This window comes from Elephantulus edwardii, unplaced genomic scaffold, assembly GCF_000299155.1.
Source record: "Elephantulus edwardii isolate Elephantulus edwardi_28Jun2011 unplaced genomic scaffold, EleEdw1.0 scaffold00398, whole genome shotgun sequence".
In the NCBI taxonomy this organism is placed as follows: domain Eukaryota; kingdom Metazoa; phylum Chordata; class Mammalia; order Macroscelidea; family Macroscelididae; genus Elephantulus; species Elephantulus edwardii.
This window is the reverse complement of record NW_006400148.1, coordinates 588,061-610,564: the sequence shown is the minus strand read 5'-3', so window position 1 is coordinate 610,564 and position 22,504 is coordinate 588,061. Positions and strand designations below refer to the sequence as shown.

At 38.2% G+C, this 22,504-nt stretch overlaps 1 protein-coding gene and 1 pseudogene across 1 annotated transcript in view; both read left to right on the top strand.

Annotated features, from left to right (window-relative positions):
• Positions 1 to 22,504, top strand: part of TNNI3K (TNNI3 interacting kinase) — a 617,968-nt gene that overhangs the window by 142,684 nt on the left and 452,780 nt on the right. The window contains exons 8-9 of the mRNA XM_006902367.1: positions 16,535 to 16,679; positions 16,768 to 16,872. Coding sequence (XP_006902429.1) covers positions 16,535 to 16,679; positions 16,768 to 16,872 — 250 coding nt within the window. The remainder of the gene's footprint in view (positions 1 to 16,534; positions 16,680 to 16,767; positions 16,873 to 22,504) is intronic.
• LOC102858758 lies at positions 6,388 to 7,316 on the top strand (annotated as a pseudogene).

Sequence of the window (22,504 nt, the reverse complement as noted above, 5' to 3'; positions counted from 1 at the left end):
CAAGAAAACAAACAGATTTAACCTGTAGAGGGTTAAACCAGGTTGATCCTTGGAGACAAGGATTCTGGGTCTTCGTCTGGCATACTTTGAACATGTTGTAAGCAAGGGCAGGTCCTTGGAGAGGGACATCATGCTTGAGAGGGTGGAGGGACAGCACAAGAGGGGAAGACCCTCCATGAGGTGGATTGATTCAGTGACTGGGGTAATCAGGATGGCTGTGTCAGAGGCAGTGAGATTGGCACAGGATAGAGCAGGATTTAGGTTCTGTTCTACATCGGGTCTTTATTAGTCGCAAGCAACTCAACGGCACATAACAACAACAAAGTGTTGAAATCACACAAGAAAATTCTGGTGAAGATTATCCCAAAACAACTGGAACTGTACATTAACAGGGAACTACCAGTAATACAAGCTGGGTTTAGAAGAGGGTGTGTTGTTAGAGACATCATAGCCAATGTCAGATGGATCTTGGCTCAGAGCAGAGAATGCCAGAGAAATGTCTGTGCTTCACTGACTATGCGAAGACATTTGACTGTGTGGATCACAAGAAATTGTGGTCCTTGAAAAGAATGAGAATTTCAGGACACTTGATTGTACTCAAGTGAAACCTATGCTTGGACCAGAAAGCAGTCACCAGAGCAGAGTAAGGAAACACTGCATCATTCAAAATCAGTAAAGGAATACATCAGGGATGCATCCTGCCTATGTACATTTAAAATAAATAAACCAAACCACAAAAAAAAAATCCAAAAATTTGGTTATTATTGTGTTTTTAGAGTTCTTTTCATGTTCTTTTTTTTCTTTTAATGAAAGTTTACAGAAACATTGGATATGAATTCATTCATTGTTGCACACTTTCCCTCCTACCCAATTCTCCCCACCCCAGGGTTCACTTTTCTCTTTGAAAAGTTAAAAAAAAAAGAAATTATTATACAATGCTCCCTCCATTCCACTCCACTATGCAGCTTTCATTCTGGACTGTTGTCATGACAATCATACCAAATCATATATTCCTCCTAAACAGTTCTCTCCCTCATCTGTTTCAGTGCAATACACGTTATTTATACCCCCTTAGATTTCCCCCAACTCTGATGTCAGTTCTGCTTTGCAACATTGGCAGTATTCAGTATTTGGGTTTGGTGTTTTTTTGTTGTTGTTGTTTTGTGGGTTGTTTGTTTTTTTGGTTTGTTTTTTTTTTAATGCCTGAGATATTTCACTCAGCATAAGGTCCACCAGGATCACCAATTTTGTATTTCATCAGTTCTTTCTTTTTTGATACAGCATAGAATTCCATTGTGTGAATATACCAAAGTTTCTCTAGCCATTCGTTTGTTGACGGGCTTTTGTGTTTTTTCCAGCTCTTTGTTATTGTGAACAAAGACACAATGAACATGGATGAGCATATATTTGCTTGGAAGGCAGTTATGATTTCTTTAGCGTATATTTCCAGTAGTGGAACTACTGAGTCAAATGATATTTCTAATTCCAACTTTTTGAGAAAGCACCATACTACCTTCCAGAGTGGTTGCAAAGAGAATACATAACTGGAGCTAGGAAAAACAATACCCATCACAATAGCTAATCACAAGATTAAATACTCGGGAATAAATCTTACCAGATGCGCAGAGGATCTATTCAAAGAAAATTACAAAGCGTTACTACAATAAACAAAAGGACACCTGGAGAAATGAAAGAATATACCTTGATCTTGGATAGGAAGACTCAATATCATGAAATTGTCAGTACTACCAAAGGCAGTCTGCATGTTCAGTGCAATCCCAATACAAATACCAATTCCATTCTTCAACGAGATGGAAAAGGCAATTTCCAATTTCATTAGGAATAGAAAGAGGACCTGAATAAGCAAAGCACTCCTTAAAAAGAGAAACAAGGTAGAAGGCATCTCATTCCCTGATTTCAAATCCTACTACACTGCCGTGATCAAAGGCAGCATGGTACTGGTAAAATGACAGACACATAGATCAAAAAAATAGAACTGAGAATATGGAAATCAGTCCATCTACGTATCGTCAACTGATTTTGACAGGATATGAAATCATATTTTGTTGTTGTTGTTGTTATGTGCCATCAAGTCACTTGCGACTCATGGTGACCCTATGTACAACAGCTCTAAACTCTGCTCTGTCCTGTGCCAATCTCATTACCTCCTACACACTCATCCCGATTGCCCCAGTCACCAAATCAGTCCATCTCCCAGAGGGCCTTCCCCTCCTGTGCTGTCCCTCCACCCTCCCAAGCATGATGTCCCTCTCCAAGGACCTGTCTCTCCCTACAACATGACCAAAGTATGTCAGACAAAGCCTCAAAATCCTTGCCTCCAAGGAGCAGCCAGCTTTAACCCTCTCCAGGATCAATCTGTTTGTTTTCTTAGCAGTCCATGGCACCTTCAGCACTCTTCTCCAACACCAAAACTCAAAAGCATCAATTATCCTTCTATCCTCCTTGGTCATTGTCCAGCTCTCTGATGCATAACACGTGATTACAAAGAGCATGGCCTGTACCAGACGCACCTTTGTCTCCAGAGACACACCGTTGCTCTTGAGTACTTTAGAGAGGTTCCTAACAGCAGGCTTTCCCATGGCAATATGTCTTTCAATTTCCTGGCTGCTGGTGCCAAGAGTGTTGATTGTGATATAATTTAAGTGGGGAAATGATAGCTTTTTTAACAAACGGTGCTGGCAAAATTGGAAAACTATCTGTAGAAAACTCAAGCAAGATCCATACCTCACTCCATACACAAAAAACAATTCAAATTGGATCATGGACCTAGGACTGAAAGCAAGACTCAAGACTATAAATTTCATTAGAGAAAAGGTTGGAAGAACTCTAGAAACCTTAATCCACAACATAAACAGTCTTCCAAGCATCCTGAAAAATTTACGAGGAGAGGATAAAATAGATGAATGGGACCTTCTAAGAATCAAATCCCTATGCACATTCAAAACTTCTCCAATAGGGTAGAAAGGGAAGCCACAGAATGGGAAAAATATTTAGTAATGACATGTCAGATAAGGGACTTATATCTAGAATTTATAAAATACTCGAGCACCACAAGAAGATAAAGGTAAACAACCCAATTGAAAAATGGGCACAGGATATGAACAGACACTTCACCAAAGAAGACATTCAGATGGTGAACAAGCACATGAAGAAATGTTCAAAATCCCTAGCTCTAAGAGAAATGCAAATCAAAACAACTATGAGATATCATCTCACCACCGTAAGAATAAAATTTCTGTAAAATTTAACAGAACAGAAAACAATAAATGCTGGTGAGGTTGCAGAGAAACTGGAACTCTATATCCTTTTCAGTAAGTATGTGGACAAGATCATTCATGAGGCTGGACTTTGTGAAGAGGAATGTGGCATTAGAATTGGTGGAAGGCTTGTCAACAACCTATGCTATGCAGAAGGCACAACCTTGCTTGCTGAAACTGAGGACAACCTGAGGCATTTTCTGTAGAAGATCAAGGACTCTAGTCTTCAGTATGGACTAAAGCTCAATATCAAGAAGACAAAGATTCTTACCACTTGGCCAACTGGCAGCACCATGATAGATGGAGAAGATTGAGGTTGTTTTCCATTTCAGCTTACTTGGCTCCACTATTATCATTCTTGGCATTATTCATTCAAGAAATAAAAAGATATATTATTTTGGGGAAGTCTACTGTCCAGGACCTCTCCAAAGTGCTAAAGAATAATTATGTCAGTCTCAGGACTAAGGTTTGCCTGATCCATACCAAGGTATTTTCAATTATTTGTTATGTATCGGAGAGCTGGAAAATGACTAAAGATGACAAAAGAATTGATGTCTTAGAGTTGTGCTGCTGGAGAAGAGTATTTAACATAGCATAGAGTGCCTAGAGAATAAATTTATCCTGGAGTGGGTGAGATCAGGCTGATCCTTGAAGGCAAGGATTTTTCCACTCCTTTTCACATATAATGGGCATGTGGCCTGGATGGAGCAGTTTCTGTAGAGGGACATCATGCTTGGAAATGTGGAGGGAGAATGAAGAAGAAGACCCCAGATGAGACAGATTGACACAATAATTGAGATGATTGGAGTAGGTCTGTCGGAGTCAGAGATACTCCTTTAGGATAAGGCAAGCTTCAGAGCTATTGTACACAGGGTTGTAATGAATTGCTGGTGACTCAATGACACATCAAAACAATAATAACAAGGTAAAAATCATATATTCAATTTCCCTCATATGAAATAAATGCGATAAATCCTCTGTTTTGTCTTGCAAATGAACCCAATACATGCCCAGTAGAATACAAAGACTGAATTAAAAGCACAAGCATATGTACATGAACTATGTAAGTCTGTTGTCAAATTTCTTCTGATCTGTCTTTGTTGCTCTTTACATTTGTTTTCTCTTAAGAAGAAACTCTAGGCCACTACAATAGTTTACCAAATAAATCATCTACTTTGAAGTGTATTGTTTTGACTGTGAAGAATAATGTTAGGTGGAGCCAAGGATGACCAAAGATAAATTGTGAATTAATAGAGGCTTGTTCTGAATTCTGACTTACAATGTCCTTCACATACTGGAAGAACTCTTATGTGACCCGTGAGATGCCCTGGACTTATGATTGTTCTCAAACATCGACTTATGGTATTGACTTTCTCTGGCTTCTATGAGAATGTGAACAAAATAAAAGTATTATAAAAAGGAAAATAATCAAAAGAACCAGCAGCTTTCTTTCTAAAGAAGAGGTGTCTGTCTGAGATACTCATTAATAAAAAAGACATTAAAGATTTATTTTTCAATAAGTTTTGGAAAGAAGGGCTTCATAGACTTTCTAAAAGATTTCCTCTTGTTTTAAAATCTTGTAGGATAATACTGAGAATAATTGTGTACAAAAATAGAAGTGACGAGACTTCAATCAGTGGTCATTAAGTGCTAAGTGAGACTTATAACAATAAAACTCAAGCCGAATCCCCTTGTCTAGTCTGTTCCAAATTACGTGGGCCTTTTATTGAACTTCTAAAGTTGTAATTCTTTGTAGGAGGAGACTGTTGATCTTTCTGTTGAGGATCTGATGGTGGATTTGAACTACTGACCTGTCATTTGTAGACCAACAGTAAACTCACAACCCTATCAGAGTTCCTAAAACAATCTTTCTCTCATCATCAAGATGCAACAACTGACTTATAGCATATAGCAAAATGTAACTGACTTAAACCACCACTGAGTTTCTAAGATAGTAAATAGCAGAGCAGCTGGTGGATTCCAATCATGTGAGCCATGGTCTTCGGGTTATCAGAGTAGCTCCTTGTGCAATATACCCCTAGAGCACCGATATAGAATAAATGTAGTGATAAATGTTATCAGCAAGAATGCCAGTTTAAAAGGCTCAGGTGACCCTGAACCAAGTCTTATTATTTCAGTGATTTCATTGCACATGAAAACTGAACAAGAAATAAGAAAGACTGAAAAATGGATGCTACTGAGTAGTGGTATGGTCAAAGAGTATTTAATATTCTATATATATTGACAAAAGAACAAACACAGCTGTATTGGAAGAAGTATAGATGATGCTTCTAAGGGACACGGATGGTAAAACTTAATTTTGCATACTTTGACCATATTGTCAGGATGGACTATTCCTTAGAAAAGGAGGTTGTGGAAGGAGGTGAGCCACAATGAGATGGATTAACACAGTAACTGCAACAGACTTAAGAACAGGTGAGATTTTGAAGACTGGACACAATTTCAATTATGTTGTACACAGGGTCTCTTTGAGTCAGAGACAACTTAAAGATGCCAATAGCAATATATAAAAGGTATACTTACATTTTTTAATTGAATACTGCCATCTATGTCCCCCCCCCCCAGTATTCATTATTCTTTCTTTTTTTTGACCTTCTGACAACCCATGGCATATTTATTTGTTCTTTGGCAGTCCATAGAATTTTCAGCCCTCTTTTCCAACACCACAGCTCGAAGGTATTAATTCTTCTGTCATATGAAACTATTGAAAATAACCATTTTCATGCATATGAAGGTATTGGTCTGGGTCAGGCACACCTTAGTCTTTAAATTAATGCTCTTGTTCATTAACTCTATAAATAGATCCTGGACAACAGCTTTTTCTAATATAATTTACCTTTTGAGTGTTGTGAAAAATGAAAAGGAACACATAAATATCTATACTCTAGGTATTAAGTGAGATGAAATAGACTGTCTTTGGCCACTTTGAATCAGGCAATCACATGATATACTATGCTGAGAAAGAAAAACAGGCGAAGAATATGTTGCATTCATAGTTTAAAAAAATAAATTTGACAGTTACTCCCAGATCCATCCAGGGCAAGTTGTGACAGCATCTTTGAAGCACCAGCTTTGAATTTTAGAAACAATGGAAAAGTGTCCAGGAACAGTCCGAAGAATTCTTTTAGAACTCTACATGTACTCAATCCAATGGCTAGCTAAGCAAGTGAGAACCAAACTTACACAGGCTTTTAATCATTGGCTGAAAGTTCCAGAAGACAAAACTACAGATCATCACTGACGTGACAGAAATGCTGCACAATGCCAGTTTACTCATTGATGACATCACAATGCCAGTTTACTTATTAATGACATTGAAGATAACTCGAAACTTCCGCATAGCTTTCCCGTGGCACACAGCATTTAGGAAATTCATCTGTCATCAGTTCAGTTAATTATATGTATTTCCTTAGGCTAGAAAAAGTCTTGACTTTGACCACCCAGAGGCCCTGAGGCATTTTACACACCAACTCTTAGAACTTCACCAGGATAAAGGTCTGGACATCTACTGGAGAGACAATGACTTGTGTCCCATGGAAGAGGAGTACAAAGCTATGGTGCTGCAGAGGATAGGCAGGCTGTTTGAGTCAGCTGTGCATCCTCTGCTGGTGTTTTCTGATTACAAAGAAGATATAAAGCAACTGCCTCATACACTTGGGCACTTTTTCCAGATTAGGGATGATTATGCAAACCTACACTCCAAAGAATACAATAAAAACAGGAACTTTAGTGAAGATTTAACAGAAGGAAAAATCCCCTTTCCTACCTTACATCCTATTTTGTCAAGACCTAAAAGAATCCAGGTATAGAATATCCTGTGTCAGAGAACTGAGAAGGTCAATATTAAAAAATACTTTGTGCATTATCTGGACAACATAGGGCCTTTTGAATACATGTAGAACACTCTGAAAGAGCTAAACAAGTCTAAAGCCTATAAACAGTGATGCTTGTGGTTGGAACCCTGAGCTTATAGCTCTAATAAAGCTCTTAAGTAAGATGCTTAAAGATGAAAATTAATGATACTAAGGCAATTGATTGGGCCTGATAACTTATTACATTTCCATCCTTTTTGTATCTTAGCTTATCACCTAAAATGGTACGCACTGAAGTTACTCTCAGGCACCAACTAGGGGTGATGAGAATCAGACTGTGTCTGCTTGGAATTCCCTGATTGTCATCACGTAAGGGGTGGAGGGCATGACAGGACACTAACATAAGACTGAGTTGGATGTTTGATGGTGGCTCATTGTCACCTATCTGTCCTTCTCCCATGAATATTCTGTTGATGCTGTCAATAAAGAAGATGTCACCTAAAAAAAAAAGATCCGATTCTATTCTGAAGTACAAAGCTGGAGTGATAGGATATTATTCATATGCATAAAAAGAAGACCTGTTAATATGACTATTATTCAAATATATGCACAACAGCTAAAGCCAAAGAAGAGGAAATAGATGATTTTTACCATATTTTGTAGTCTAGAAAGGACCAAACATGGAATAAGATGCATTACTAATGACTAGAATGCAAAAGTGGAAACAATGAAGAATGAATGGTTGCCAGAAAGAACATATTTGGTGACAAAAATGGAACGATCAAATTTTGTACATTCAATGATTTAATAAAATAGAAATGGTGACTTTGCACATGGACCTGCTGCACAGAAATCAGATTGACTACATATGTGGAAGAATTAATATGAGAAGCTCAATTATCAGCAGTTGAAAGGCCAAGTGCTTACTGTGGAAAGACCATCAATTATTCAAGTACAAGAAGAAATTGAGGCTGAAGAAAATGAAATCAAGTCCATGAAATCCAAAGTATGATCTTAAGTCTATTCTGTCTGAATTTAAAAACCATCTTAAAATTTATTTGAAGCACTGAATAGCAGTAATCAAACACCAGATGAGTTGTGGGATGACACCAAGGTGATCATCTGTGAAGAGAGCAGATGGTCATTACAAAGACAGAAAGAAAACAACAACAACAACAAACCGTAACAACAGAACGGATGTCAGAAGAGACCTTGAAAAATGCATCAGAGCATCAATAGACCAAAACAAAATGAAGAGATGTTAAAGTAAAAGAGCTGAACAAAAGATTTCAAAGACAGCTCCAGAAGACAAAGCAAAATATTATAATAGAATGGGCAGAGATCTAGATTTGGAGAATAGAAAATTTCCCAAAAATTGCTCAAAATTTCTCAAGTTGAAAGAACTGAAAAACAAATTCCAGCCTTGAGTTGCAAGATGCTATGGGCAAAATCCAGGAAGCTTCATTATACATTGAAAGGAATATACAAAAATCACTGTGCCAAAAAGACTTAGCTGACATAGAAATATTTCAGAAAGTACCAAATGATAAAGAATCACTGGTAATGAAAGAGGAAGTTCAAGCTACAGTAAAGACATTAGCAAAAAAATGGCCACAGAAATTGATGGGATATCAACTGACGTGTTTCAACTAACAGTTGCAGCTCTGGACATGAACACTGGTCTATGACAGGTTATTTGGAGGACAGGAGACTGGTCAACCAGCTGGAAGACAGCCAATGTGAAATGTGGGAATTATCAAACTGTTATTAATATTGTTGTTGTTGTTGTTAAGTGCCGTCGAGTCGCAGGCAACTCATAGCAACCCTATGAAGGAGAGTCCTCAACACTTGGGTGCCTTTCATCCTCTCTCCAGGTTCATAGGTTTTCCAGAGACAAGCTATTATGTAAGTGGATGCCACTCCTCCATATAACATAAAAGTAATTAATTAGATACATGGTTGGTGTGTCAGAATTAGTGAGACTGGCTCAGGACAGGAAAGGGTTCAGAGCTGCTGTACATAAGGTCGCTATGTATCACATGTGACTCAATGGCACATAACAACAATAGCACACTGTGACAAGTTTGGAAAAAGGCATGGCATCCACTTCCTAAACAACTTTGAAGCATTGAACAACAATGATTAAAGACTAATTAAATTATGGGATGGCATCAAGGATATAATCCATGAAAATGCAAAAGATCATTACAAAGACATAGGAGGGAAAAAATCCAATAACAATAATAAAATGGATATCAGAAGAGAGTATGAAAACTGAATTAGAGCATTGAGAAGCCAAAACAATGGGGAAATATGTTAATGTAAAAAAAGAACAGAAGACTTGAAAGGGCAGCTTAAGAAGACTGAACAAAATATTGTAAAGGGAAGTGCAAAGAACTGGAACTGGAAAAAAAGGGAATAATTTCCTTGACGTTTCTCAAGCTGAGAGAACTGATAAATAAATTTGTCTCAATCCATAATCTCAAAAGATGCTATGAGCAATAGGTTGAATGACCCAAGAAGTACCAAAAGAAGATGGAGAGAATACACAGAGCCACTGTACCAAAAAGAACTGATTGACACTGAAAGAATTCAGGAAGTACCATATAAACAGGAGCCAATGGTCATGAACAAGGAAGTTCAAGCTTCGTTGAAGGCATTGGCAAAAAATAAAGCCCCAGGTATATATGGGAAACCAATAGACTTGTTGCAATTGAAGATACAGCCCTTGGTTCACTCACCAGTTTATGCCAGGAAATTTGTAGGACAGTTGTCTAACCAGCTAATTGCAAAAGGTCCATATTTTTCCTATTTCCAAGAAAGGAGATCTATAAAACAGCTAGAAGAAGAGTACATAGAGAGGGAACTGCCAGAAGTTCAAGTAGTATTTATAAGAGGCCATAGCACCCAGAGATATCTCTATGGATGTCAGGATGATCTTGGCTGAAAGTAAATAAAATTTTAAAAAGTGGCTATTTATGCTTTATTGCTTATGCAATTGCATTCTACTTCGTGGATCATGGCAAGTTATGGCCTAGAACATAGTGACTATAATATTGTTGAGGATTAATGGTGTACTGCTCATATTTCTGTTGGATCCACAATCAACAATCTTGGCATTCTTGTAGTTGTTATGTGCCATTGAGCCTCTTGTGACTCATACTGACCCCATGAACAACAGCTCTGAACCCTGCTCTAAATTGAGCCAACCTCATTGTCTCTGACACACCTACCCCCATTACCCTAGTCACTGAGTCAATCCATCTCATCCAGGGTCTTCCACTCTTGTGCTGTCCCTCCACCCTTCCAAGCATGATGTCCCTCTCCAAGGAGGGCTCCCTCTTTCCAACATACCCAAGGTATATCAGAATGAGCTTCAGAATCCTTGGCCTCAGAGAAGCAGCCTGATCTCACCCTCTCTAGCAGTCGAAATACAGGTTGTATTGGGAAAATCAGCTGTCAAGTATCTCTCCAGAGTTTAAAGAGCAAGAGTTCATTTAAGAGACTAAGGTGTGCTTTATCCAGACCGTGGTCTTCTTAATAACTTGCTATGTATCTGAAAGCTGAATAATGAATAAGAATGACAGAAGAAGAATCAATGCCTTTGAGTTGTGGTGCTGCAGAAAAGTATTGAACATAGCACGAACTGCCAAGAGAACAAATAGTTCTCTCCTAGAGAAGGTAAAACCAATTTGTCCCTAGGAGGCAAGGGTTCTGAACTCTATCTCACATATTTTGGACATGTTGCCTGGAGGGACCAGTCTTTGGAGAAAGACATCATGCTTGGAAAGGTGGAGGGTCAGTTCAGAGGGTGAAGACCGTAGATGAGCTGGATTGACACCGACAGTTAAAATGAAAACTGGTGTGTCTGAGATGGTGAAGTTCACTCAGGATAGGGCAAGTTCAGAGCCATTATTCATACAGTTGCTATAACTAATAGTCAATGGTACATAATAACAGCAACTACTAATATTTTTATTTCCTTCTTTTTTATTTATTTTTGTTTACATTCAAGTATCAGAGATTAGGTCCTGCTAATTTGAGCCTAGAAAGAACATACTATATGATATTAAGCAGCTTCCCAAATCTCCAGGAGTGAGTAAAGCCACATTAGGAATCTTCATGATAGAATCAGTATCCAAAATCAAAGCTCAAAAATGATCTGAGAAGCTACAGTACTACCAGTTGTGGGTAAACACTCTGACACAAAAGCCCTGAAAAAAAAATAATATATCTGAGTTTAAAGTACTAACCCCTGCTACCAGTGGGAAATGGATAAAGCAACTGTTTTCATTGCTGCATTACCAGTGTAGGCTATACCCTATTTTTTGTGTCATTAATTCAGAGTCTACTATGATGTACTGATTGGGAGAGACTGTAAATAGGGCTTCAACTGGTGGCCTCGAAGTAAGAAGCTGCACTGCAATTCTGAATGCACAGGGTTCGAGGACACCAGCTGTCCCACCAACTGCTCTGTGGGAGAAGGATGGGCAATCACCCTCCTCCTGTGTGAAAAACTGCCTCCAAAAACCTGCCAGAGGGTCAGATATTGGTCAATTCCAACTCTACAGTGCACAACAACAACAAATGGTCATTATTTAAAATTGTGCAAGGATAACTCCTCTGAACTTTGGACATATGTGCACTAAACAAATTGTTTAATAGAAACCAAAACAAATTGTATTTCTTTGAGGTAGATGTTGAAGATTTCCAGACTTCTTCAGCCTGCTGGAGAAGCATCATGTCGTTATCTCACTACTATCTACTAATCTCCTTCCTCTTAGCCCTCTTCTTTCTCTCATTGAGTTTGACATTGTGCTCCAGTCACTTCATGGAACTCATGGACTCTACTTACAGTCCATGACCCACGTCAATTTAAAATTACAGTCAACTAGAAGTAAAAGGATACAATTTAGGAGACAGGGTGCTATTAGTTATTTAGGATAGCATTCAACAGCAGTTTTCTTGACTTCTTTTAGTCTTACTGGCAGATCCTTTTCTTCTCCATGCACTACTCTCTCTCTTCAGCTATACCACACAATTTGGAAGGGTGCAAGAGTTCAGAGACATCTGCCTTGCTGTTGGACTATGTTGAGCCTCACCTCTGCTGCTTGGCCTTCCTGGGCCTCTGTTCTGTTCTGAAAAGTGGTACAGATCTTTTGGCTCTCATGATGAGTGTGCCATGGCACCCTGTTCTGCTAGCAAGTATCCCTCAAGCTGAGCTAATGTGTTTTGCTCTCTCTCTCTGTGAACCAGAGAGAACCATTGGAACTGCCTATCTTGTGGTTCCCACCACCTTTTAGTGCAATATCTTTTTGTACGTTTCTTCAGTGCACCTCTAAAAACCGCTCTTAGAATGGCTGTTTATGAATAAGCTCCTAATCAGGTTCAAGGCATAGTCATGGCAGGTCAACCACAAATTTACCAAACTGCTCACTCCTCCACTCCTTCTATGGTAACTAAATGCTATTCAGTAGTTTTGTATTTGTGTATGTATTCTATTTGTGTACCAGTCAACTAGTCCTTTGCAAGATTGTGTCCAGCTAGCCAATCCCTTTTGGAAGAATTAGAACACCCTACCCAGAATGGCCATAAATAAGAGACAATAGTTTCACTGTAGTAATCCTCTGTTAATCCTGTGCACTCACTCCAAGGGGGTCTGGGAAAACACACTTTCCAATACTGTAAAGATGGTAGCCTGGTATCATAGAAGTACCTGCAGTAGAACAATTCTCAAAATGTAAGGAATTGTCAAACATTAGGCTAAAAAGAATATAAATTCTTACTACAGAATCAGTACATACAATTTAACTGGCATGAATGATTATGTTGTTATTGTGTATCAACAACTCTGAACCAACCCATGACTTAACCTCCTGTGCGTTTTTAGAGGCAGTAAATTGCTCAGAAAGAGACTGTCTAGCTTTCGCCCACAGAGTTGCTTTCGGATTCAAACTATATACCTTTGCAATGGCAGTGCAATTCCTAACCACTAAGCCACCAGAGCTCCTTTTATGCTATTATATGTCAACAAAAAATAGTTCAGTCGATTAATTTCTACCTGTTATATACAGTAAATTAGACATTAGACAAAACAGTTTCAATATTAAGGAAAACAGCTTGTTGTTGCTGTTGTTAGGTGCCACCTAGGGGTTGCTAATTCATATCAATCCTACATATCGTCTGGTCCTTTGCCATTCTCACAAACATTGCTGTGTCTGATGCCATTGGCCATTGTTGCAGTTATTATGTCAAAACATCTCATTGAGAGTCCTTTTTTCAACTTATGCTTTACTTTGCCAAGCATAATATTTTTTTTTCTAGTGACTACTCCCTGCTGATGACATGTCTGTGTGAAGAGCAAGGGAGGCATGGGAATGGACAACTCTCACGGCTACTAACTTTGCAAGGGGGATCTACCCCAGCAACAGCATCCACAATACAAACCCAATTCCCGTGAGGTCAGACATGCATCCAACATGCTTCTGCACCTCTAATACCAATCCTATTGCTTTCATGGGTCTGAAACAGCTATAGCTGACAATTTGCACAGAACCGTATTCATGATTTGGGGGTTTATTTGGTAAGTTAACAGGCTAAAACTCAGATTGCAACAAGATACAGTCCTGACAACTTCTCAAACATAGCCACAGGCCATCTGGCCCTCAGCCTTACAGTCTAGGCCAGTGTCAAAAAGTTCTCTTAGTCCTACCACTTATGGTATCTCCTGTCAGTCCTCCAGAAGCTCTTAAGTAAAGGCCTTTGCCTCTGTCTTGGGTGAGTTTCTGGTTTTCTGCCGAGGCTGCTGGCTGCTGCTGTTCCTTTAGGTCTCCATCTCAGTTATGCAGGACTCTTCGACCCTTAAGAATATATGCTCCTGCTTCTTCAGAATTGATGCTGAGATTCCCGATTTCTGCTCTTAAATCTACACAGTTTAATGGTGAGTTTAGCTAATTCACTAGTGGATAAACTAACACACTCTATTCATATATTCCCACCCAACCTTGTGGCAAGATCAAAGGCAATCAATGACTGTTGTTGCTGAGTATTGTGCAGTCAGACCTGACTCATAGCTGACCCTACAGCAGTTTTCAGAAGCAATAAATCACATGGGATGAGGTTGCCCATCTTTCTCCTACTGAGAGTAGCTGAGAGATTCAAACCACATGCCTTTACAATTGTAGCACAGTTTCTTACCACTAGGCCACCTAGCTCCCTTAATCAATGACTAAGCGTGTTATTTTGAACAATAAACCCAATACCACAATCAACAAAGCACATTAGATGAAGTCTCAGCATTCTCGCTTCTAAGGAACATACTGGCTGCATTTCTTCTAAGACAAATTTCTTTACTCTTCTGACAATCTATGATACAATCACTATTCTTCACCATCATTTTCATGAAAAGATACAAATTTATTTTAATCTTTATTCAATACAAGCATAACATGCAAATGAGGTGATTGGGGGAATAAAACAAGTCTGGGGTTAGGCATGCCTTATTCCTCAAAGTGGCATCAAGCAAGATTGTGTCTCTACATACAGCATGTTGTGGATGAGCTTTCCTCCAATCCTTTTGCCATATTCTTCTTCATACAGTACAACTTTTGGATTATTTGTTCAGTCTATGAATTGATAAGTGAGCTCTGGAGGCATGGTGGACAGACAATTGTTCTGCCAACTAAAAGATGCGTAGTTCAAATCTACCAACTGCTCCACAGGAGAGAGATGGAAAATCCTCATTTATGCTATTTGCATCTCTGAAAATCTGCTGGAAAGCCAGTTATCAATCAGCTCCAACTCAACAGCAATGGGCTTGAGTTTTATGTACTGGCTAGTTATAAAGATACACTACTGAGACATCTTTCCTATCTTTAAACTTCACACTATCCGCTTATTCTCTTGAAATGACTGCTTTTGTGGGTTCCACAGGAGCACAATAGAATACTCTGGTATGTAGTTCTTAAAATGTTTTCAACAAAGTTTTATGATCCATATAGTCAAATGGTTTCTCATAGTAAAGAAAATGCAGGTAAACATCTTTTAACCAATTACTTAACTATGATATTCCAGTAAGACTGGCCTCTTTTAAAAAATATTATACCTTAGCTCGTGCTTGCAAAGTGAAATATTATAGTTTTCAGATAAAAATAAATTTAAACTATCCTAAACAGTGTTACAGGGTGCTCTGGTGATATAATATGTAAGGAATCGTGTTGCTAACTTAAAGGCCACTGGTTCAAATCCATCAGCTGCCCCATGGAAGAAAGAAAGACTACCTCCTCCCACATAGTTTACAGTCTCTATAAACTCACTGGAGAGTCAACTATTAGTTGTAATTGACTTAATGGCAATGAATTGATTTTTAAAATCAGTGTTATAAATATAGCTATCAAGGCTCATCCCTTTTACCTACTGAACCAAATCTCCTGGGAATGGCAAACTGATCATAATCTTTTATTTTTAATTTTATTTTTATCAATCTCCAGAGAAAAATCTATTTGAAAGACGATACCAGTGGAAATAAGGCCAAGACTATCTTATGTATATTGCAGTTTTTGTTATGTGCCATCGACGTACTTACATCTCCTAGTGACTTTGTGTGCAACAGTCCTACACCCTACCCTATCCCTTGCCAGTCTTATTGCCTCTGACCCACCTACTCCCATTACCCTAGCAACTGGATCAATCTATCTCACTGAGGGTCTTCCTCTCCTGCACTGTCCCTCCACCCTCTCAAGCATGACTTCCCTCTCCAAAACTGGTGTCTTCTTGAAACATGTCCAAAGTATGTCAGACAAAGCTTCAGAATCCTTGTGTCCAGGGAGCAGCCTGGTTTCACCCTCCCCAGGACAAACCTGTTTGTTCTTCTAGCAGTCCATGGTATGTTCAATACTCTTTTCCAGCACCACAGCTCAAAGGTATCTGTTCTCTTTCTATCATCCCTAGTCATTGTCCAGCTTTCTGAAACATAGCAAGTAATTCCAAAGACCAGGGTCTAAAGCAGACATACTTTAGTCTCCAGATTGCCATTGTTGGTCTTCAGTGCTTTGGAGAGGTGTCTGACAGCAGACTTTTCAAATTCTATTCATCTTTGAATTTCCTGACTGCTGGTACAAACAGTGCAGTGTTGGTTATGGTGCCACACAAAGTGAAGCTGTTTTCTGAAGTGTTCCATTGTGCGAGGTAGATTTGTTTAGATACATTCTACAGAATTCATGGGAGCTACAAAGAAACCTGTTTAATGTGGTAACTGGTGATAGCCTAGAATTATAACATTTTAAATTTTCTTTATTATCATCATTAACTGCACATTTCCGGACTCTATCAGGTGCTAAGAAAAGTCTCTAACTCTACCACATGAAGGCTGAGAAATAGAGGATACTAGTTAATGTACTTTTTCACCCTTCTCGTTGATGACAGTGAATGCTCAGGATAATGAAGACCATGTCCCACTCCATTTCTGTTCTCGCTTTGGTCACCGTGACATAGTGAAATACCTGCTTCAAAGTGATTCAGAAGTTCAGCCCCATGTTGTTAATATTTATGGAGACACCCCTCTGCACCTGTGAGTATAGTTTCAGAAGTCCTGAAGAGAGACTGCTTTTATCTTTGTATTATTATTGTTATTAACAAAGTATTTTCAATAACTCTAGGGCATGCTACAATGGCAAATTTGAGGTTGCAAAGGAAATCATCCAAATATCAGGAACAGAAAGTCTGACTAAGGAAAACATCTTCAGTGAAACAGCTTTTCACAGGTAAAAGACTATCTAGGTGCTAGAGTCACTATACTACTTGGCTGACACTCTATGGAATTTAAAATTTTGGACATAAAGCCACAGCAAGTAGTGGCAGATGTTGCCATCAGAAGAGATAGCAGAAGGTGGGCAGAGTACAAAGAGTCCAAAATAGATGCACAGAAAAAAAGGTAGAGGCAGATGCTACCATCAGTATAACAGATGGGCCCCGAGCCAGATGCTACATTTCTAGCAGCAGCCACAAAGGCAAAGACTTATGTTGCCACGGTAACAGGCATATCAACATCTGTAAGCATATTGCTTCTATTCCTTTTTACTCTAGGGGAAGCTGCCAAAAGGGGCAGTGCCCACAATCTTCTTCCAACAAGAATCTCATTACCAGAGCTCATCAGCATCAAATGTGACATTTCCACCCCCCCTCACCACTTAAACCTTACGTGTAAATGTGTCTACCTATCTAAGAAATCCATCTGTCAGCCTGTAAATGCCTAGTCAGGGTAGACACTTAGACACCTCAAGAGGTATTAGTTCCTTTCTAGGAATCCACAAGAGCCTGTAACAGCCTGTATGAGAGAGGTACACAGGAGGAGCATCTAGGATTTGAAAAACTGTCCCCTCTTCAGTCCCCCAAAAGGTTGCTAATAAATTACAGCTCCCTAAGATTCCACCAAAGAAGCTGTTATGTTATTAAAATTGAAGCATTCAGTTTAAACATTTAGATGCCAAATAACTTGATAAAATAATCTTTTATTGTGAAATAATTCACCTATAGATTTTTAGTGTGTAACTTGTGAACAATATATTTGGGTGGGGCTAATTTTTTTTTCACATATATCTGTATCTGTGAGAAATAGGAGAGAAAGACCCTCAACCAAGAGGATTGACACAATGGCTGCAAGAGTGAACTGAAGCATACTAGCAGTTAAAAGGATGGTTCAAGGTTCTTGTTCAGGCTTCAGAACTGACTGTACAAAGCTTAGCAACAACATTAGAGATGGGGAAAGCTGTTTTACAATGTTCAACTAAAATGAAGTTTGTGTGTATACCTTTGACATCAATTTGTCAGATTTATATTAACAACAAAACAAGTTAAGGGAAAAGTAGTTGAAAAAGTATTTTTAAAGGATTGGTTACTCTATACCAAATTATTCACATCCATTTTATGATTTAACCCTCATACCCATTTTGTGATATTTCATTTATTTAATCTTCTTTTACAAATAATAAAATTGAGGTAAAGGAAACTCAATAATTTGCAAACATTTCTTATTAATATAGTGTTTTATAGTTAAAATACTTGCTTAATTCCAAATCCTGTCTTTTTTACATTATCTTCGTGTTTAAATACCAATACGCTCTGTCTGTCTTGACACAGTCAGAACAGAACAGATGCAAAAACTCTTCAGATCATGCCTTCTCTCAAAATAGATTATTAGTGTCTGTCCCTAAAAGGAAATATTGGAAAAACAAATATGAATGGGTCACTGAAATTCTCTTTTCCTGTTAGGTCATGCCTTGTTCAGCTGACACCTCAGGCTTTTTTAAAAGTAATTTTACTACTACATGCACATAAATTGGAACCAGTTGTAATAGATGCTGACTCTCAAATTCAAAAGATTATCTATACAAAAAAGATGTGAAGTTAAAAAATTTCATCCAATTGTTTGATTTGGTATAAACCTGTGGCTTTTAGAAATAACAGGTGTGTGTGTGTGTGTGTGTGTGTGTGTGTGTGTGTGTGTGTGTGTGTGTAAGCACTTGTTTATGAAGAAATTCCCCCAAATGAGGATTTGACTGATTACAATTTTTTCTGTTATGTTATGTTCACAGAGCTCTCAATAGATTAAAACCTTAACTTACTTGTTATTGTCTACAAATATTTTATTTGTTTGGGTATATAGAAAAACATGAAATGATGAAGAGAGAGCTGAACAGAATATTTCAAAAGACATTTTGGGAAGATAGTGCAAAGTATTTTAGCATAACCAAATGTGAAAAGACGTGGAGTTAGAAAACCAAAAGGAAGACTATGTCTAGCATTTCTCCAGCCAAAGAAATGAAGAAAAAAGTGTGAGTTACAATAGTTAAGGAAGGATTCTATGGGCAAGAGAAGAAGTGAAACAGAAATCATCAAAAGAAGATGGAAGAAATACATAAACTTATTTTACCAAAGAGAATACTTTAAGAGTCATATTGAGAAGTAGTTTATGACTAAGAATTAATTACACTAAAGGAAGAAGTCAAAACTTCACTGAAGGAATTTAAAAAATAGGCATCAAGAATATGATAATAGTATCACTTCAAGTATCAATGGCAAGAGATTTGCAGGCAACTAACTGAAAGAGGTGCTTATTTGTGGTCAAAAATAGCTGATCTAACAGAATGGGAAAATTATTTAACAATATTATTAATATCACCTACAAGCAAAATCTTGGTGAAGATTATTTACAGATTACTAGAGCAGGACATGAATAGAGAATGGTTAGAAACTCAAACTGGCTTTAGAAGAGATTGTAGAATCACTGCTGATCTCAGATGCATCATGGCTGAGATTTTTAAAAAAAATCAGAAAAGTGTTTTGTTTTACTGACTATGCAAAGATTTGCCATTGTATAGATCATGATGAATAACAAAGAATGAGAATTTCAGAAATTTTAATTCTACTACACACAACCTGAACCTAGACCAAGAAGCAGTCATTCTATCAGAACAAATATTTAAATTCAAGAAAGAATTAAATTCAGTGTAAAGGTGGCATTCATTTACTATATTTGCTCAATGTGTACTCTGAACAAATAATTTTAGAAGGTAGAAGACAAAAATACTTACCACTGGATTGATAAGCAATATCATTATAGATGGGGGAAAGATAGAAATGGTCAACTTCATCTTGCTTGAATCCAAAATTAATATGCTTGGTACCAGCAGTCAGGAAATCAGGAAACCTATTACAGTGGAAAAGGCTGCAGTTAGAGACTTCTCCAAATTATTGAGGAGTAATTGTATCAGTTTGAGGACATCTGATTCAGTCCATGGTCTTTCCAATAACTTGTTATGCATCTAAGGACTGGACAATAAATTGCCTCACATACTTTGGACATATTGCTGGGAGGTGCTATTACTTGATGTTGAGAAAAGTGGAGGGTTGGCAAAGGAGAAGACCATCAACCAGGTGGATTGGAAAGGTTACTGCTTCAATGAGCTCTTGTGTGTCAGGAAGTGTGAAGATGGAGCAGGACAGGACTGGTTTTAGATCTTTTGTTCATAGGGTCACTATGAGTTATACTTGACTTAATGGTACCTAACAATAACAAATAAAGAAAAAGACTATGGCATAGGATTGAAGAAAAACAATCTCAATAATCCTCCACAATCTGTGTGTCAGTTACTGTCACTGAGTCAGTTCCAACTGATAACAACCATCAGTGAAAGTAGAGGACTTGGAGGCTTTACTTAGGAATATCTAAGACTTAGCCTTTGGTATGTCTTCCATCTCAACATAAAGCAAACAGAAAATCTCACTGCGAGACCAGTAAGCAACACTGAAATAAATGGACAAAGATTAAAATTTTCAAGGATTTCTTTTTACTTGCATCTATAATCAATACCAGTGGAAGCAGAAATCAAAATATCAAAAGATGTATTTATTGGGCAAATCTGTTGTCTGGTACCTCTTTAAAATCTAAAGAGCAATGGTGTCAGTTTACGACTAAGATGTACCTATCTCAAGTCATGTATTTCCTGTTGTTTGTGTGAATGTAAAAGTTGAACAATGATTAGGGAAGAACTAAGATTTGATGTCTTTAAATAGGGATGTGTGAAGAATATTAAATATACCATGAATTGGAACTCTGGTTGACAAATATTTGTGTGGAAAACAGCAACTTCTGTTGCTGAAAGGAGAAAGGAGAAAGATGAATAATCTTATTCTGTTCAACTTACAGATTCTGCAAACCCACTAATGGGTCAGCTATGAGTCTATTCTAACTTGTCAGCATGAGAGAGATAGAGGAGATTTGATGACCTAGTCCATAGGCAATTAATAAATTAATGTAGCATGTTTCTAATCCACCAGAAGATACTCAGGAGAAAGATAGATAATTTATCCCTTTGAGATTTACAGCTTCAGAAAGGCAACTGGAGTTGATCCTGACCTCACGGTAATGTGTGAATGTGAATGCCAAAAAGACACACAGATCTGAGACAGAAATAGTGCATCCTGAATGCTCCTTAACTATCAGCACATGACTTCATCTCGTATTTTTTGAGCATGTCACAGGGTCAGCAAAGAAGAGAAAAGTTCTTAATATGTTGGGTTGGCACGGTAACTATAGGAATGAGTTTAAGCACAACAGAGACTATTAGTATGGTACATGGTTTCATTCTGTTGCACACAGGGTTTCTATGAGTTGAAGAAACAGCTCCATCCTCAGTATTTACACTTTTGGAAATACACTGAGGGGTGCTATGAGTTTGAACTGACTTATTGACAATAAGCTTGAAGATATTCAGCTTTTTTTAAACTTTATAGACTGTTAAAGGAGATCATGACTTCTTAACTCTCCAACTCATAATTTATTCAAGGAATAATTGTTGAAGTTATTTTTGTGATAGTCTTGGTAGAAATAGTAAGAAGACAAAATCCTTGCCTTCCTTCAGAAAGCTCTGCTATAAGGTGTTAAGTGATACTCATTACTGTAGTACAACGAAACATGCCTTGTGAAGTGACAGCAAAATAGAGGGAAGAGCTGTGGTGCCTTAAGGCAGGAGAAAACTTCATTGAGAGAGTAATCATTCAGCCAGATGGATAAATAAAATTGTACTAAAGAAAAAGGGTTTGGGTAAAGTCATCCTAGGAAGAGGAACTACTAAGACTCTGTGGACTGTCATCTCTAGAACCAATTCTTATGCTCATTCACCAACGAAGACTCAAATGGGCTCTGCCCGATGCTATGTCTATATCTCCAGTCACCTCGTTCATAGCTTCCCAGGTTTGGACGTAGAAAGTTAGCTAGTGAACAATAAGAGCAAATGAAACATTTCAAGAGCAGCTAAAGGGTAGATTATGAGAAATACTGTTGTTGTTGTTGTTCTTGTTATGTGCCATCGAGTTGCTTGCGACTCATAGGGACCCTATGTACAACAGCTCTAAACTCTGCTCTGTCCTGTGCCAATCTCATTGTCTCTGACACTCATCCCAATTGCCCCAGTCACCAAATCAATCCACCTCCCAGAGGGCCTTCCCTTGCTGTGCCTGCCCTCCACCCTCCCAAGCATGATGTCCCTCTCCAAGGACCGGTCCCTACTTACAACATGACCAAACTATGTCAGATGAAGTCTCAAAATCTTTGCCTCCAAGGAGTAGCTTGGTTTAATCCTCTCCAAGATAAATCTGTTTGTTTTCCTGGCAGTCCATGGCACATAACAACAACAGCCTCCTGGACGATCTGTTCTGCATATAGATTCAAAAGGAATGGAGACAGGACACATCCCTGGCGTATGCCCTTCCCAATTTTGAACCGTGCAGTATTTCCTTGCTCTGTTCTGATGACTGCTTCTTGATTCAAGTATAAGTTTCACATTATCATGATCAAGTGTTCTGGGATGAGAAACACTGTAATTGTTATGTGCC